General features: G+C 35.8%; 1 protein-coding gene across 1 annotated transcript; it reads right to left on the bottom strand.

Moving 5' to 3' along the window:
- Nucleotides 1-5,145: 5,145 nt before the first annotated feature.
- On the bottom strand, nt 5,146-13,066 carry LOC121426584 (monocarboxylate transporter 5-like). Its single transcript, XM_041622936.1, has 4 exons — nt 12,798-13,066; nt 12,169-12,309; nt 9,306-10,259; nt 5,146-5,341 (listed from the first exon to the last, which is right to left on the bottom strand). Exons 1-4 carry the CDS (start codon nt 12,988-12,990, stop codon nt 5,223-5,225), a joined length of 1,407 nt encoding a protein of 468 aa, XP_041478870.1. The 5' UTR covers nt 12,991-13,066; the 3' UTR covers nt 5,146-5,222.
- Nucleotides 13,067-19,390: the final 6,324 nt, after the last annotated feature.

The raw sequence follows: 19,390 nt of genomic DNA, 5'->3' as shown, positions 1-19,390 counted from the left end.
GGTTTCTTGTGCAACTAATTAAGTTCCCATAAAATCCAGCATTGGCAAATTACTGCTCTCCCATGGGACTGAACAGATCCAGTAGTGATCCTTCTCTATGCCCATATGAAAAAAAAAAATGCTGAGATATGCACCTTTTATTTCATATGAATATTTGTGCAACCATTGCGTCATTCCCGAAATTGCCGGATCCTATTAGTAATGTGCGTCCTCATCTTGGGGAGGGAAGATGAGTGGATTGGCGCTGATTAGAGATTGGGAGACATGTGCCCTCTATGTTAGCTTTGGGAAAGGGAACTTCCAAACACCAAGGTCCAATTTGGACTAGTTGAAACTGCTAGCAAGAAAAGGGTTCAAGCACGAACTAAGGTTATGCATATGAAATAAAGCAATTGCTGAGGCATTTTTGCTTGGCTATCAAGTAGCAATTGATTGTGCTTGTAGAAATTGCTGCTTTTGATGCATATGACCCAAGCCTGACCCCAGCATTACTTCACATTCATTTTGAACAATCCTACTCTGACTCCCTCTTTTATCCCTTCTTTAATACCGATTGCATATTTACTCTGCTATTCCAATATGATCTCACCACAACGCCTTCAGGCCTTTGCATTCATTCCCTCAACGAAGTGAATTATGCCAATCTTGTATTTGCTCTCCTCGATCCAAACCTTGGTGAAAGCAGGCAAAAACTTTTCGGTTGCATTGACACGATGAGGAAACAACTTGAACAATGGTGGAAAGAAACCGTCAAAGATATAGAGGATGGAACAATCAATGAAAGTTTAAATGCGACTATGATACCATTAGGTCTTCGCTAGAACGAAATCTTGATAGTGGTCAGTCGGAGAGGGCGGGCGAGCTTCGACGCCAGTTCATGAAAGGATTTAACGGTAGTGTTAAAAAAGGGGTTCGGCCAAACCTTCTTGTTTTCTAGGCAATAGATAATACAGATACTTGGCCCTACCTCAGAGAAAAACAGGCTAAAGGTATATTTTTCTGAAACATGTCAATAATCTTGGTGAGATGGGTGATCAAAATATATTTTTTTTGACAGCAGCATTATCGTCAATTTTAAATTTCGGATCGTTATTTTCCACCAAGCTTTATTAAAATATTGTTTAACAAAATATAATTCAACCTTCCTTTATGGAGGATGAATTACTCCTAGCTAAATGAATATATCACCCGTCTGTGTTAATGTGCTCATCTGTGAAGTCATCAACAGCCTGAAACAAATCTCCTTCTTGAGCATGTTGAGCCACTGACATAAAGGTCTCCTCGACGATAGTCAACTGAATGATGATCCTAATAAAGACTTGTGAGATATTTCTTATTTTTGAGCAAGCCCCATGAGCGCCCAGCTGAGGCGGATACCGGCGCTTTACAAGAACCCATCATCATCATCATCATCAGATTGGAGTATTTCTGATCCTTATTATAAGACTGGGTCACAATTTGTTTTTAAAGTCCTGAAGACGTCGACGTACACCTGTATGAAACATCAGTCTTAATCAAGTTGTTTGCTGCAGTTTGTATTATGCAATGTCTTATGCAAAGTGCATGTTTTTGTCAAAATTCGATTGGGGTTACAAGAGATTCAGGTCACCCCCATATTGTTAAAGGAGTAGGATATTGGGAAACTTTAGATCAATATCATAAGAGGAGCTCTTAAAACGTATGTGAAGTTTTTTCTAACGTAACTTTATAGGAGCATCTTTGTAAAACACTCCACCATTAACCTATCTTTCGTTCTATGTTCCTTTGATTCTTTGATCCGGGCATTTCGTTCGTTAACGCCAGGCATGTTGAGATGAAATCAGTTTAGCACATTCTCCTTGGTACCATGATGACAACCGTAGGATGATATTCTAGCTTGACATGGCTTTCTATCATGGATTCATCAGACTTGAGTGTTTAATAAACATGAAATCCAGTTCTAATTACAAGGTATCCCAAATGAATAGGGTGAAACAAATTACGTTAATCTTCATGACACACTGACAAAAAAGTAAACTGAATTGGAAAAAATTATATTTTATTAAAATTGAATATCGGTTTTATGTTCTTCGAATTGACACGAACGTGAATGCTATGATAGCAGCTCTTGCTGGAATGCCAAATTTTTATTGGAAGAGCCAATCAGGAAGCAGAAAGCTTTCATAGCAACTATTCATGATATTGGGTCCGGGTGGCTACAATAGCATATCAATGAAAGCTTTATGAAAGTATTTGTTGCATTTCCACTTTTAATACATGTGCATGTTCTTGGGATAACATTGTACTTGGCCAACTGAACGCATTGTTACTTTGCCATGAATCATGAAAACACATTTAAGATGATTAAATGAATATCCTCGACATAAGAGTTGGTGCGTATCTTATTGAATATAAAACCACCATGCCATAAGGCTGCACGGGCCTAATCACTAGTGGCAGGCCATATATATTAATTTGAGCCAACCCATGCTATTTTTTTATTTTGATATGGCTGATTGACAAAGTGTATGCATATGATTGTCCATCTAACACTGATTCTATTTTTGGTAATTACTGAACTTCCTTTTCCCAAATTGGGAAGAAATATTACAAATTTTGGACTATATTTTGACTGGCGGAAGGATTAGGGCTATTTTGCTCTTTGAGGTGATGAATTTGCTCCCCCGACGATGTCTTCAAACACGTCAATTTATTTTCAAAATGAGCCGGTCGAGGGACCCTTTTCTGGTCAGATATGGATTGCCAGATATATATCCTATCCACTGGTAGTAAACATTCGACCCCCGAATTTCATTCTTATTTTTTAATGATTTTTTTAAAGTGCCAATTTAACACACGAGTCTATGGGGAATGAATTAGGCCTGTTATACCATAAGAGATCAAATAACCTTATTCTGATTATGCGCAGAATGGAACTCCCAAGAGGCTTTTTTGTGAAGCCGAAAATGTCAAATTTTGGTTTTGTCGTTTCATATATTTTTCTTTTTTCTCATACTGTAATTGTGAAGAAAAGTATTCGGTTGTCATTCCAAGACAGATATTGACGATCGATTTCTAGGTTCGCTAATAGATCGGCTGAACCTCTAATGACAGGGGTAGAGATTTGTGTCTCATTTTAGCTACCGTTATAGTTATTTCTACATCGAACCCGGTGAAATAGAATCTATTTCACCGGGACTCTAATAATAATAATAATTTTAATGCAGTTCTTATACAGCCCATTTTAGACCTGAAAGGACTGTCAATGCACTTTACAGAAATACAAATTATACAACATAAGGAATTACTTAGAATGACACTCAAACAACGACAACATTAATCAGTTTCATACGGCATAAGTATTGGGAAAGGTCTATTTGAATGCTTCATTAAAGATAAATGTTTTAAGTTGTGATTTGAAAAGTCCAGGATTATTTTGTGATCGAAGAGTAATGGGGAAGGAATTCCAAAGGTTGTGGCACTGTAGGAGAAGGACCTTTCGCCACGCGCCTTAATTATTTTTAGTCTGGGTACTTGAACATATTGAAGGAGTGGTTGAGTTGATGATCTATTAACCCAGTGAAAGGCGCAGGCAAATTTTAGATAATTTTCTAAACTACTTTTTGCATGCATTTGCATTTACATTACAGCCTTTCGAAATAAAAACGGGACTGTTCTCGTTTCCAGATGCGTCCCCGGTATGACGGTGGACTTCCATCCTTATTTCACCCAGTATATTCGATAATCAAAAGTCCCTGCTTGCACACACACGGATCCCCATAAAACATCCCCACACACAAACACCAAATTACATGTACGTACACATATACTCTTGCACGCCTGGCAACTAAAGCCCCTTTCAAAGTTTATGGTGCAACTGGTTACAACTGTAGCGATTCTCTGCAACTTATATTGTGACAAATGACGATCGTACGAGCAATTGTATAAACACCTTTATGTGAACCTATGGAATAGGCTAGAAGACTGTTGATACGATTTGACAGCATGTATATATCCAGAACCAGACTAAGCCGATATAGGTTTAAATATTGTATTTCAATTAAGAAGAAACAAATTAAAGGCATACTATATATAAATCCATTTGGTGAGCATTAAGATAATGATTGAAACCCAATAAATTCTATCCATGGTAGTTAGGAAGAATATTAAAATCGATCCCTTGAAGGGATTGTTCTTCTAACGCCCTTGAACTAAAAAAAAGAAAACACATAGGAACGGAAACTGTAAGGACGTAAATAATGGTGTCACATATATTCCTGTTCAGTGCCTTTAATATTCAGATGAATTAAGTCTATTTACATCATAATTTGGCGATTCGTTGATTTTCAGCAAACAGCTGATCAAGGGAGATCACTTTCCGCCCTTTAACAAGGTAAAAAATATCGTAATTTGAATGATGATTCCTGTGAAAAATAAAGCTACTGACGAAGACTAGTATTTAGCACATGTGAAGCCAAACTAGAACAGAATTAGAATTACGAACGCTAATCACAGTCACGATTACAATAGTAATCAGCATTACAATTATCAATCAAGATCCACGTGTGAAAAGGCCATAAGAGACATTTTTGTGTTCAAGACAAAGACCCGGTACACCAGAAAGAAAAAAAAAAAAAAACGATGTGAGAGAATATTACTTTTACACAACAGTAGTGCGAGATACTGTATCCGAAATCGTTCTCATTCGTCATTCGAGCTCTTGAGTTTGTGGCCTAACCACTGTTATAATAGCGAGCTTTTGCAACCGCCAAAATTGAAAACGTAATGTCAAATTCCTTTTTTGACATGAAGTCCATTACCTTCTTAACATGAAGTATTTGTCGAGGGTTGATGGGCATTGGGGGCGGAATCAAACAATTTAGGGGGGGGGGGTTCCACCTGAAATTTTGGGATGGAACAGGTAAAAAAATTAACAAGCCAAAAAAAGGTTATCAACAAAAAATTTTTTTTGGGGGGCCGTCCCCCACCTCAAATTTAGGTTTCGGGGACAGGCATCCCCCCCCCCCCCCCCCCCCGCTTCTGCCGCCTTGAGCATATTATCAAAATGGAAAAGACGCTATAGAAATTATATGTATTATTATTATTATTATGTTGATGGGTGAAAACAGCATGCAGTTTCATTCCGGATTCTGCATGAATGACACATTCGCCATTTTCGTCAGCTCCGATAAGAAGGACGAAAATTTTGTTCTGCGTCGCGGTAAAATAGCACCCGGGAAATCCTAACGCTTTCTCTTGATGAGGATCGCCACGATGGAGAGATGACCGATCATGAATGCGTGGATGAGGCCGAGGATGATAAAGACCTTCGTAAATGACTGGGTGATGTCAAACAGGTATCCTGCAAAATGATCACGAAGCATATAGAGAGTTAGTATTTTGTTCCGGTGGCCATCTCATAGACCGCACAACAAAGAGATGGACATTCATTGGTCGGTAATCGAATTCACTTCTATGATTGTCACCGTCTATTCGGCCATGGATTAAAAGAGGTACTCTGTAATTAGACGTTGATATTGCACAAAATGTATGCGCACAATTAAATTAATCATTTAGATCCTGGTAACCCAATGTGCAGTTCTCTTTAACCATGTTAACAATTGGTATTATTGTATTAAGGTACACGTTAGTGGGAATATTTAGGCCTATATCCAGCTAGAGGCTATTGTGATTGATAATTGATTATTTGTTATCCCATTTTCCAAGGTTCATTCTAATATTCAGGAGATACATGACCCATAACGTGTGAACATCTGTATCTCGCAATGCTAATGAGGTCATTATTGCGTGCGCAGAAGTTTGCAGATCAAGAATGTGTCTCTCAATTCTACTTCTCCGAATCTGAAGCATTTTTTTCAAAAAGGCATATTCTAGAAAAAAGGATATCAGGAAAATAAAGACCGTGAAAATGACCAGACACGCCTTACGTTTTACTTTTTTCGTAGACGTTCTTCTCAAAACATGTGTATGTTCTCATTGTTTTATTGGCCCAAATATGGAGTACTATGTGTGCAGAGCTTTGTAACCACAAGGAACAGGCGCTATATCAAATGATATCAAATTTCAATTGGATTGGATCATCATCAGGTGACAGTAACTCTCATTGCATAAAAGCAAGACTCGCATTTATCTCTTATAGCACAGACCCTTATGTCAAATATCTGGCTCTAGCTAGATTTGATTGCCAAAATGGATTTTGTCAATTTTTGGGTGCTGAATTGAACAATTTAGAATGCCATGTTTTCCGAGCACGTTTTCAGCCGCCATTTCGAAAATCAAAATTGTCGCCGTTTTGAAATACATGTTATCCTATATCTTGAATTGTGAGGTATAAAAATCACTAAATACGGTGACAATACCCATGTTTGTGATATCATAGATTTTGTTTAAATCATAACTGTTATTGTAACTCATCAAATTCGGCCGCTATCTTGAATTATAACATGGCCGCCATCTCAAAATTCAAAATGGCCGCCACCTTGAAATAATCACGATGCTGTGCCTTGCTCAAATGATGCACGTGTCAGCTTTTGTCGAAAATTCTCATAACAAAACTGCGATCACTCTAGATCAGGACTTATATATGAAAGAGCACTGAAATTGAAGTCTAAAACAGGAAATTCAAATTGGATTTTGAAAAATAGGTGAGCTTCATGCTTGCTAAGTTCCATTCATGATATTGCAAAGTAGCTAGAATATAGTGGTGCTGAGTCAATCGGTATTGAAGCTGGACTATTCTCCAACAACAATTCGTCAGATCTTCACTGGAAAGTAGTTCATGCAAGAAACTAAGTTCCATCTAACAAACATCATGGCCTGCTATGAACTCATGTTTGCTGCTTCCCTTCAGCATCAGAGCTCAAAAATACTTGTTACAAAATGCCAAGAACTACGCAACAAACTTCACAAGGGGCAAGGTGACGTGACAGGAATCTATGAGGAACTAATAAAATTCTTATAGTCCAGCTTGACATGGCACTCAATCAAGAGCATGGAAAGATGGCACAATTTTTGATGACCTACATGAAGCAAGTTGAAATCCTCCTTTATTTGATTCGTGCAAGTAGTCAATGAGAATGGGAGCTGCATCTTGCTGCCATGGATGAACAGGTAAAGTACTTCTTTGCTCTTGGCCTCTACAAATACGCTCGGCTAGTCCTATTGTACCTTGCTGAAATACAGATGCTTCAGAGAACTGACGCGAAAACATGGAATTCCCTGAAATGTGGCTACTTCAGGGCAGCAAAGTCAGGAATTCTCTTCACCAATCTCTTTGTTGATCAAACATTGGAGTAACTCACCAGAGTACTGAAGGTTTTAGGTGGCATCATTGGACTCACACAGAAAAAGGAGGCACTAGACAGGTTCTTCTCAATTGGTCCTGAACATGTTGCCATAGTGCATGACTTTCAGAATGCTTATTGCATGAGCAGTAACAATACCAAGGAACACTATCAGCTAAGTGACTCAATGGCACTAAGAATGTATTGCCCTTCAGAACTGATCAAACGTGGCATTGTCAAACATTGTGGAAACTAAATTCGCAGACAAAAGCGCTGATCTAGTGTACTTAGTTTCAAATGTGGCAGTTCCGAAGAAGGCATTCTACACAGAGATGCAAAGGATTTGAAGAAATTTGAAGAGTTTGTATTAGGAAGAGAGAGAGAGAGAGAGGTTGCTACTGCAGCAGATAAATCTGGTTGGATCCAATGTAGAAAATGAAACTAAAGACATTTAGTACAGGTAAGCAGAAAACAAATTGTAAAGTTGGAAATAAGATTGTGAAGTTAAGAGAAGATCGTCAGCTCCTGGCACGGTTTCTTGTGGTTTCGCCCTTGAATGATTGCATCTTCTTTGTCAAATAGTTATAAAGTATGAAATCTCAGTCATCCCACGGTCACTATTTTCTCCAGATGGAAGTCTTCTTTTTCCACCGACAAGAGCGCTTTTATACATGCCATTAAAGATATAATGCACAATCTACAGATGGAAAAGAAGTAGTAGATACGTCAACCAATGCGTCAGCAAACATGAATTAGCCGGACAAAGTGTGCGTAATCGAAGCCATGGCGGTTGCACAAGCCATCAGCAAGGGCCCATCAATGAATACTTGCTCACTTTGTTAAAGCCTTTATTCGGAGCATCCATTTGGTAACATGTCAAGATATAATGGGAAACATTGTGGTGTGTATTAGGCGGCCATATTGAAATTCAATATGGCAGCAAAAGGTAACAGATGGTATGAAAGTAATGTTTTGAATGAAGTTTATTTACAAACATGATTAATGCCGTTTCAAACAATTTTCATAGCCCACGTACAAGTCAGGAAAAGTGGAAAACCTATTCCAGGATGGCGGCCACAATGAAATTCAAGGTGACGGCCATGTTTAAATTCAAGATGGCAGCCAGGATTAATGAGCTTGAAGAAAATTTGACCGTTGTGAATATTTAGTACAGAACCATCGGCTTTTTCACCATTTTTAAGGATATCATGGCTTACAAGCTCTAGATAAATGGCAAAATCTATTTCAAGATGGTGACCATGTGAAAATTAAAGATGGCGGCTTAATTTGATGAGTTGCAATAAAAATGATACGAATGAAATCTATGGTATCACAAACATGGGTGTTGCCAGTTTGGCACCAAGTTTAATTTTTTTTATAGCTCACAAGTCGAGATAGAGGGCAAAATGCATTTCAAACGACGGCCATGTTGAAATTCAAAATGGCCACTGCAGACGTGCTCGGAAAAAATAGCATCTCAAATGTTTAAACCACCACCCCGAAATTAGCAAAGTTTGCCAATAAAAATCTATTTTGGCAAGCAAATTTTGCTGGAGAACACAATATCCTATGCTATTACAAGGTTAATGAACATGTCAGTGTAATGCAAAAGATGTCTGCCTTATCCATAAACCTTTATCGTAACTTCACGACGTCATAATGGACAAACTGTAAAAACTTCAACGATGCGTCGTGACAGTTTCTCAACTCGTATTTTATATTCCTTTTCCTTAACAAAGGTAATGTTTTTTTTTAGTTTCAAAACGCTCAAATTATGAATACGCATATCCTATCCTTTCATGTAATGGTAAAAAACAGAAACAAGTAATCATGGTAATTGTCAAGAAAAACGGGAAATCCTGCAAATAGCTGATAATGTGAAGCGTTTAGATACTCATAACATACATTTTTTTAATACTCTTTTGTTTTCAAGTGGAATTTACCAAACTTTCTTCAATCTGGTTTTATTTATATTTCTTTTCATTAATTGTTTTATGCCAGGGTGAATAATTCATAACACACCTGTAAACGTTCCTGCTACTGTAGCCCCTACTCCACACCAAAATGTAGCGTTAGCGAATGCCATCCCAGTATGGGTGTCATCAAAGACTGCATCCTTACACAGACTGCCGCCAATGGCATCTTCGATGAAGAACGAAAATCCTTGAAGAAAGGCTAACGCAGCACGTGACCTATAATCAGAGCTGACGAAGTCCAGCAGAAATGTTGCAGTGCAGACGCAACCTACGGGGATATACAAGGCAAAGCCGTTGACTCCTTTAGTGAGGAAAACTATGAAGACAGTGCGACCGATGATGCCACCTATACCACCAATTGTGGAGAGGTAGACTGCTTTAGAAGATGGGATTCCCAGTTGTTCGGTATGGGGGACCAGAAACAGCATCCATGCATAAACTGTGTAGCTTTGAAGAATGTGAATAGGGATGCTAAAAGCAAAGATTGGTTCTTTCCATATTCCACAGGATCCCTTGAAGGCCTGAAAAAGTGTTGCTGTGCATCTTGATTGTGAGTTCAATGACAGCTCCTGCTTCTTGATGCTATCAGCCCGAATCAAACGCGTTTGTTCGGGCACTCCTTGATTTTCTTCGTCCCCATCCTCATCTTTCCATTCTCTACGACGATGCAGCGAGGTATCTTCTGTTAATTGTTTTTCTCCAGAGACACACTTTCGGTCATTCTGCTCAATGTAATCTTGTCCTTCATCCGAATTTGACTTCGTTGATACCTTCCGAATCGTCGCAGCGCACACCGTGGAGTGATAGGCCACACCACCAAGAATAAGAAACGCACCATAATAACCATAGGCTTGAAGTGACTTCTCCATCAGAATCGGGAGCAACACGGACCCGGCGGTGTACCCATATAATGCTACCGTATTCGCTAAAACAAACTTTTCTGGGAAGTAGTCGTTTAATATAAGGTGAATGGGCATAAAGGTCATGGATAAGCCGGCACCTGATTAAAACAGAAAGAATAGAAGTCAATAGAATACAACATCATAAGAATATATCAATTGGAATAATGTCAGTCGAATGCAAACAGTCATTACACCAATGGTGCTTCTTGGTAAAACCCTGAAATTGTATTTTTATCATAGGACCATTTCCTTTATTGAATGATCTAGATTAGATAAAATCATATGAAAATATCATTATTGCCCTTCCATCTGGAGATGAATCTTTTCCCGCCGTACATGTATGCTTTTGAAAAGCACGTCTGGTATTTGTTTTATACCTTGCTATACATTTGAAAGATATTTTTAATTTTCGCTTATTTTTCACAAACGTTATATGCACAACTCAGTGATATGCAAATGAGAGACTCGATGATGTCCCTCACTCATTGTTTCTGGGTTTTTTTTTACAGTAACGAACAAAATTAACTGAATCACAAAATGTAAAATTAATGGTAATTTACATGGATATTCTCCTTTCATTAGAATCAAATTGTGCTGGAGTGTACTTGTCCTTTAGCTTTTTATCACAAGCATAGACCGACCAATTGTTGCACTTAAATACCACTTATTTCTAAATGAAATATGGAAACTTTATTACTAGAATGACTAGAAATGACATGAAGAGAAATCATATGATTTCGTCGTTTATAAGGATTTAAAATATAGGATTCAGGGGCAAAATACAGATCCCAGGGGCCCGTTGCAGAAAGAGTTGCAATCAAACGCAACTCTAAAAATCATGCGCAAGTCCCGAATGCGCCTTGTTGATTGGTCGAAAATCAAATTGCGCGTGATTTTTAGAGTTGCGATTGATTGCAACTCTTTCTGCAACGGGCCCCAGATCAATCCGGACAAATATTAAACTAAACTGCACTCTACAGTGCCTATAAAAAAAACACTTAGATAAAATCCTGTACAATTATACAATTACAATATCCTGAAGACTTTTCCACATTTTAAATTGGCACAGATCCATTTAAGCAAATGAAGATATAAATGTCGAGAACATTTTCCGCTTGAGTGAGCACCACTTATACTTTTGGAAAGTTACTGAAAAATGATTTGCGCAGAGTTTTGAAATAGTTACGCGAATAAAATAGATCTTAATCATGAAGATCACGTGGAATCGAGCTGGAAAAATTGATTTGAAGATATCTTTTACCTTTTTGAACTTGATTCCTTGCCCAAAGCACTTCGAAGAATGCACTACGCCCCACCCCACTTCCCCACACACTAAGGCCATCGTGATGGTATTTGCTTTACACTGAGCTGTGATTTACATGAAATGCCTTAGGTTTGATATTCATTTTGTTAATCATTGTCAAGCTTGGGGAAAAGTGTGGAGAGCAACCTAATGATGAAATGTTGAGATGTCTGATATAAACTTTTATTCAGATTCAGTTATGTCCTCAGATCCAGATGGCAAAAGGGGTAAAGTTTATGCTTACTAAGTGTTGACATTTCAATTTGGGTGGCGAAATTGTTACAAAATGCTTGAGTGTATCCGTTTTATTTCAATTGGCTAAAAGTGGAAGGGAAATGTATGAGAAATGTTTCGCAGGGTAAGTTTGATTTCGCCCTTTCCCCTTGACGCAGCGTGAAAACGAGCATTTCTGCGCAATCAGATTTTTGCGAGCTATAGAAAATGGACAGTACTCACTCAAGTGTAGTATTCTGTTAAAACGTTTACTTTCATTGGATAGATGAGACCCAAATCCAAGATATATAAGAAAAAGGTACCCACAAGTTGTATATTTTTTAATTCCCAGGGCTTTTTTTAAAGTGTAAACTTGTTTTTGATACACACTGTATTATCGCCCCCCCCCCCAAAAAAAAAAAAATTCCCAGCATAAAATCGGTACATCAAATAACTCATCAGAGACAAAATAATGAATGTTCATGTCTAACCCGCTAAAGTGAGACAGATTCCAATTGCCACTACGTTTTTAATGAAAGCACAGGCAGCAATACACGTTCCACACAATACTCCTCCTGACATAGCAACAAAGCGTGTGTTCGTGTCCGTCAGGAACATCTTTACCAATGGACCTAAGATATTGACAAACGAGAAGCAATTATCGAAAGGATATTCCAGGCATAACAAAATTGTATGAATGTAACATGGATAGTAAAATCAAGCAAATAAAACGCTGATGATTTCATCTGAATATGACGAAAAATTACAAAGTAACGACATTTTAAAGTGATATCGATGAAAAGGTTGCATACATATGATATGAATATGTAATGGCCGACCCATTAAATGATGTTATCTATTCGTTTTCATTTTATTCTATCATATACCATATTTTAATTTTGTCCTCAAAGAATGTAATATGGTTGACAATCGATTTTTCTGCAAGATGATGATTATTTTGTAACGTGGGACATATATTTTACACACTCGTATATATGAAAATAATAAATGTATAGACCCTACATGGCTCCCTACCTGAACCCAAGTAACTAAGTATTGAAATCATTATTTTGTATTTCAAAGTGTGCGCCAAGGCACTTAATAAGTATTCATAACTTACATAGCAGATACGTCAGTGTTGACGGCATGCTACATATGAATCCAACAGTAGCAAAATCCGAGTCTAGACGTTCGACCATGGTAGGAATAAGAACTCCGAAAGATTTCGCGATGCCGGTATCAATGAAGCCGAAAATGAACTTACTTAATACAATGACATACCCCCAGTAGAACATTGAGTTCGATTCAGCCATTTTCCCAGAGAAAGAAGTGAGACCTATAAACAGTATCTTTTGCACATTATACTGTTCTCGGCCTAGTGCGTCCGAGATTATTGTATACTCTGTGGCAAGGTAGCATACATTTAAAATACATAACTATTTGTGGTTTTATCATGTACTACAATTAGGAATGTAACCCCTAGCCCCATTAAGAATACACAAGCCTGTTAAGCTCTGCACACATTGTGATTCCCACATAGTTTGCGCATCGATGCGAACTCATGCGGGCCAGTGCGGAACGACGAGTGCCAGCTTGCGGATAGGTGCGTTGCAGTGCGTTACATTCGTTACAAATTCGTGAATCGTGAACTATATATATATATTTATAAATCAATATATACATATATATATATATATATATATATATATACATAACAAAATAATGCTGAAGATAATATTGCCAATAAAGTGTTTATTGTCTACTCGAATTTTCGAGTAAACAGATTTGAACTTTGATTTTTGATTTAGATTATATATATATATATATATATATATATGTGTGTGTATATACAATATAATATCTCTGATTGATACCACACATTGTATATACTCCTGAAGAAGACGGAGGACCGTCGAAAATTTGAGTAAAGAATAAAAACTATATTGGCAATGAAAGCATTATCTTCAGCATATTTTGTTATATATATATATATATATAAAATATATATATATACATATATATATACATACATACACACTGTCACGAAATGGTTTTTTTTCGTGTTAGAAAATTATCTTTGGTTGATTTATAAGTTTTTGACGTAGCTGGCAATATTCCATGCATGCTTCTACACTGATAATAATGCGGATAGAACATGAAATATATGCATGTTTTGTAAAGATTTGAGAAATAATTATTTCTGAAAGGCTTTAGCTGATTGATTTGGTTATCACTTACTTGAACTGCATAAATGCTTTAATTTTATACATGTCATCCATGCATGTCCGATTTTGGAGAGCAAAGTTAATGCTGATCAGAGATTGTACCAGAAATTAACCATAATAGAAATTATACAATTAATCACAGCAAATAATACCTACTTGTTACCCAAACTTAAATACAAAACACGTAAATATGGTACCAAATTATTTTTGGAGAATATGCTCTTTCCAGCTATATATAATAGTTATGCGTCATATTTTTATCCAAATTCGGGGAATTGTTAGCTGTCAATTCTTTTTTAATCACATGATATACATATATATTTATACTGAAACAAATGAAAATTATAGAATAAAACATATACAGCTTCGCTTGCATTAATCATATTCGTCTTGATATCTTATATATGTGTACATATACAGTGCGTATTAAAAAAGTTTACACTTTGAAAAAGCCCTGGGAATGAAAAAAATATACATCAAGTGGGTAATTTCTTCACATACAATCATGGGTTTGGGTCTTATCTATCCAATGAAAGTAAAGGTTTTGACAGGATGCCACACTTGAGTGAGCACTGTCCATTTTTTAAAGCTCGTAGAAATCTGTTTGCGCTGAAATGCTCGTTTTCAAGGGGAAAGTGCGAAATCAAACTTACCCTGCAACGCATTTCTCATCCATCTCCACTAGCATACATAAGGGGGGGGGGGGGCAGGGGGCAGACTGCTCCCCCTGACAAGTCACATCTGAATTTTTGCTCATCAATTTTTTTGGCAGACGAATTTGCCTCCCCCCTTTGGAAAATCCTGGGTACGCCACTGTACATCTCCCTTGCAATTTTAGTCAATTGAAATAAAACGAATACATTCAAGCACTTTGTCACACTTTTGCCACCCACATTGAAATTTCAAAACTTAGTAAGCACAAACTTTACCCTCTTTGTGCCAACTGGATCTGAGGACATAACTAAATCTGAACAAAAGTTTATATCAGACATCTCCAGCATATTTTCATTAAGTTTTGATCATTTAAAGTGGGTTTACATTCCTTTTTATCATTTAGTACCTGTTTTCCACATTTTCTCCCAAGCTTGACAATGATTAAAAAAATGAAAATCAACCCTAAGCCATTTCAGTGTAAAGCAAATGTCGTCACAATGGCCTCGGTGTGTAGGGAGCTGGGTGCAGCGCACTGCACTCTTCGAAGGGTTTTGGGCAAGGAAATACGTTTTAAAGGTGAAAGATATCTTAACATGAATTTTAGTAGCTACATTCCAAGTGTTCTTGATGATTAAAGGAAATCAAAACCCAAGAAGAAAAGTTATCTTATTGGAAAGAGTAAAATGAGAGAAACAATTTAAAAAAAAATTCATCATAAGTTTCAGTACAAGTTATGGGAGTTTGAAAACTCTTGTACTTCCTACGGGCATCCTCAAATAGGCAAACGTGCTTCAAAATGGCTGATTTTGTGGACAACTCTCCATTTGTTTTGTACACAAATTTTCAGATTTTCCTCATTATCTTTCAAATTGCATTTTGCCTCCTTCTGAGCACAACATGTGTCATGAGAAAATATAATCCACACCATGTATGTCAATATGTGAAATATGTAAAATGAAGGGGAAAATCTGAAAATATGTGTACAAAATAAACGGAGAGTTGTCTACAAAATCAGCAATTTTGAAGCATGTTTGCCAATTTGAGGATCCACCTAGTAAGTACAACAAGACTTTTTAATCGTCTATAACTTGCTTATTTCATGACCGATTTTGATGAAACTTTTTTTTTAATTGTTCCTCTCATTTTACTCTTTCCAATAAGATAATTGCTTCTCTTCTTGGGTTGTGGTTTCCTGTAAGGTTTACTTTTATTTGCAAAACTATTTCTGCACAAATCATTTTTCACTAACTTTTCCAAAATAAGTGGTGCTCACTCAAGCGGAAATATTTTTCGACAGTTATATCGTTATTTGCTTTAATGGACCTGTGCCAATGTTAAAATGTGGAAAAATCTTCGGGATATTACAAATGTATAATTCTAAAGGATTTGTTTTGATACGCACTGTATATGCATCTATCCATATGCGTATACGTTGATTCCGTTTAGAATTAAATCATTCATAATCGAATTGGATGGTATTGTAAAATTATATCATATTCCATATTAAATATAAAAATCTCAAAACATAAAATAGAAAAATATATTAAGACATTTCAAAATGTTTCTTTTCTAGCTCCTTTATCTCACGCTCTCTTTGTATATCAACATAAATTATATCTTTATCATACATGTTTTCTTTAATATTTTTTATTACGGTACTTTTTTAATTTATGCTCATTATTCAATTTAAAAGGTGTATAGATTTAATCAGTTTAAAATGGACTGTTTATCAATTTGAATGATATTTCAAAATGATTTGATTTTTATGTTAAGTGGAAATACACATCACAGAAAGACACGATTTAGAAATGTTGAGGTTTTTGTTTATTCCCGCACTTTCATCCCATTCATGCCGTTTTGTTTTTTTATCTTAAATCTTTCTCCATTGCAATGCTCAATATTGAATCTGTTTGAAAATTAATTATTTAACGGATAACCCACACTATACACACCCCTTACTGACAATTGCATTTGCAATTACACTTGCATACGCCATCTGTCACTCCATTGCAAGCTCTTTGCCGACAATCACAACTAACAACCATAAAACATTACAAATAATTTCATAAACGAAACCCCTGATTTTACAGAGGAAAAAAGATTAATAGTATCATTCTGTAAATTGAAACAAAAAAACATGAATTTTTCTCCTAATGAACAAAACAGGTCTGTTTAAAAACGGGAAAATTGTGTTTTCTTTAAGGACATTTGTAAGGTTCCATACACCAAATACCGACTTCCAGTAATTTTGCATGATATAATATAAGATTACGCAATCTGGTAAGATTACAGGTGTTCTCGAGACTCTGCTGCAGGAACTTCTCTTATTTTTAGGATAAATTTCCCAAAAGTGTATTAATAATGATAATAATTGTAAATTTATATTGCGCAATTTCTATTTGGATATACTCAACTGCGCATTACAATACATAACAGATAAGCAGAAAAACAATTATTAACAAGATACGCAAAAATTTTAAAAGTAAAATTAAGTTCGCTAAATTAATCGAAGAAAAATAAGTAAAGATTAATTATTTCTACAAAATACATAACCAAAAACATGAAAAAGTGACTTCTTTATTAAAAACTCTCTTGAAAGAGGTGGAATTTCAGTTTGGTTTTAAATAAGTTGACAGAGGATTAAAGCAGAATTGATAGGAAGTTTGCGACTGATAATTCTCATTCTTCTGTATTATATACTTTATGCGAACAATGATAACCAGGTATGAAATGATATCTTTCTATTGCCATGTAATCATCTTTTCATTTTTCTTCGTATATGAATTGAATTGAATTTATTACAGAACGTCACCGGCAATTGCCAACATTTTGTTCAAAACAAGAAAATATATATTCATAAACAGATAAACAAAAACAAAATAGTATTTTTTGTCAAACAAAGCAAAAACAAAATCAAACCAAAACATAACAAAGCAACTTATATATAAAAATATACACTATAAACATAGGCATTATTCGGGTACTCATTTTAACAATGAGTAAAAAAAAAGCTGATGTCCATATGTATTGTATATCTATTTGAACAGGTGAAAAGGAAATTTGCTTTATTCGAGAATAAAGTTATTCTATTCTTTTTTATATTTAATTTGAATGGTACTTAAAACGACTTAAATGATGGTCATTTTGGTTGTTAAAGATAAACCTACACGGTAAAAGATATATTTGGGAATTTTTTTTTATATATTAACCACCACGAGGGTAATTATTTGTCAAATCATTTTGGGCAGTACTTTACCCAATGCCAGCAGTATATTGTCAAGTAAGTTTTTTTTTAACCAATTACTTTAGAATGGGCAAAATTTTCATCCCACTGGATAAATAAAAAAGCCCAATGTTGGTTTGACACATAATTACCTTCATGGAGCACTTTTCCCATTTTTTCTAGATTAGATTAAGGTAAAGCACAAGAAGAAAGAGAGAAAGCGACGGCACCATCATAATTAATTTTTATACCATTCTACCTCTACTATGTGATATCGTAACTATATTACGCCAATTATCACTTCGTCATTATAACTTACATAGCAGATATGCGAGCGTTGATGGCATGCTACATATTAATCCAACAGTAGCATTATCCGAGTCTAGACGTTCGACCATGGTGGGAATAAGAACTCCGAAAGATTTCACGATCCCAGTATCGATAAAGCATACAAAAAACTTGCTCAGAACGATCACATAACCCCAGTAGAACATCGATTTTGTGAAAGCAATTTTACTTGATCACAAAATATATAAACTTTACAGTAATAAAAAAATCATTTAAGGTTGGTCCTTTTTTATTATATCCCCTTTGTTAACAAAACGCTATTGTTCTCTTTAATACAGTTCAGTAGTTTACCATCGCCACAAAGCGTAATCGACATATATTTGTTTGTCCAACTGTAAACAAATATGGTCAGATTACTAGTATACCTATAGCATACGTGGCAGAGATATCACCGTTATACCACATGATATTTGCAAAAAAAGTTTCCTCTGAATTTTGGTATCCGAAGTTCAGCAACAGTAAACCAACAGAAGTAATAACAATGTGATAATATCTTGACTTGTATTATGTCAGCCACTATGGCTGATTAACCTACGTAAAATATTTCCAAGGTAATTGGTTATATGCCAGCTTGGCGTTTACCAGCGAAAAATGCTGTCCTACCGAGTTCCTGCGGGAGTTACCACAACAGAAACAGAACATACTTTACATGCCAATCGTTCCCCAGAGTTGAATGGCTCTGCTACCACTTAAAGGGAAAGTCCATCCTGAAGAAAACTTTGTTGTAAAAAAGGCAGAAAAATAGTAAAAGATATTGGTGAAGGTTTGAGGAAAATCCGTTAAAAAGTAAGAAAATTATTAGAATTAAATTTTTGGATTTGTGACGTCATAAACGAGCAGCTGCCCCATGTGTTATGTAATATAAAATCCATGAATTTCAAATTTTGTATGGTTCCTGATGACTTAATTTTGTTTTCTATTCATGATCGAGTGTGAAATGACTTGTCTATTGATATACTAAAGGTACAGTGAAAACCATTTTTAATTTTCTATAAAAATGACATTTCTTTGATTTTTTTACCATTCGCTGAGTATGAATGTTGCTCACATATGACGTCACAAATCAAATAATTGAAATTTTAATAACTTCTTAATTATTTCGTGATTTTTCTCAAGCCATTTGCAATATTTTTTAAATTATTTTTTTCTGCTATTATTACAATAAACTTTTTCTCATGGTGAACTTCCCCTTTAACATATCCTTCTATACCGTCAACGCAATTCGTTGAAAAAGAACTTAGTTTTGTTAATCACAAAGCCTAT

Source organism: Lytechinus variegatus, chromosome 13, assembly GCF_018143015.1.
Source record: "Lytechinus variegatus isolate NC3 chromosome 13, Lvar_3.0, whole genome shotgun sequence".
NCBI lineage: Eukaryota > Metazoa > Echinodermata > Echinoidea > Temnopleuroida > Toxopneustidae > Lytechinus > Lytechinus variegatus.
This window is presented reverse-complemented; position numbering and strand designations above follow the sequence as displayed.

Bases quoted from the DNA above. Each gene is read 5' to 3' on its own strand.
- LOC121426584 (XM_041622936.1), bottom strand. From the start codon at position 12,990: ATGGCTGAATCGAACTCAATGTTCTACTGGGGGTATGTCATTGTATTA. The intron at 12,310-12,797 runs GTAAGTTATGAA...TCAATATCTTAG, and splicing joins AACACTGACGTATCTGCTAT to GTCCATTGGTAAAGATGTTC. The intron at 10,260-12,168 runs GTTAGACATGAA...TGTTTTAATCAG, and splicing joins AATCTGTCTCACTTTAGCGG to GTGCCGGCTTATCCATGACC.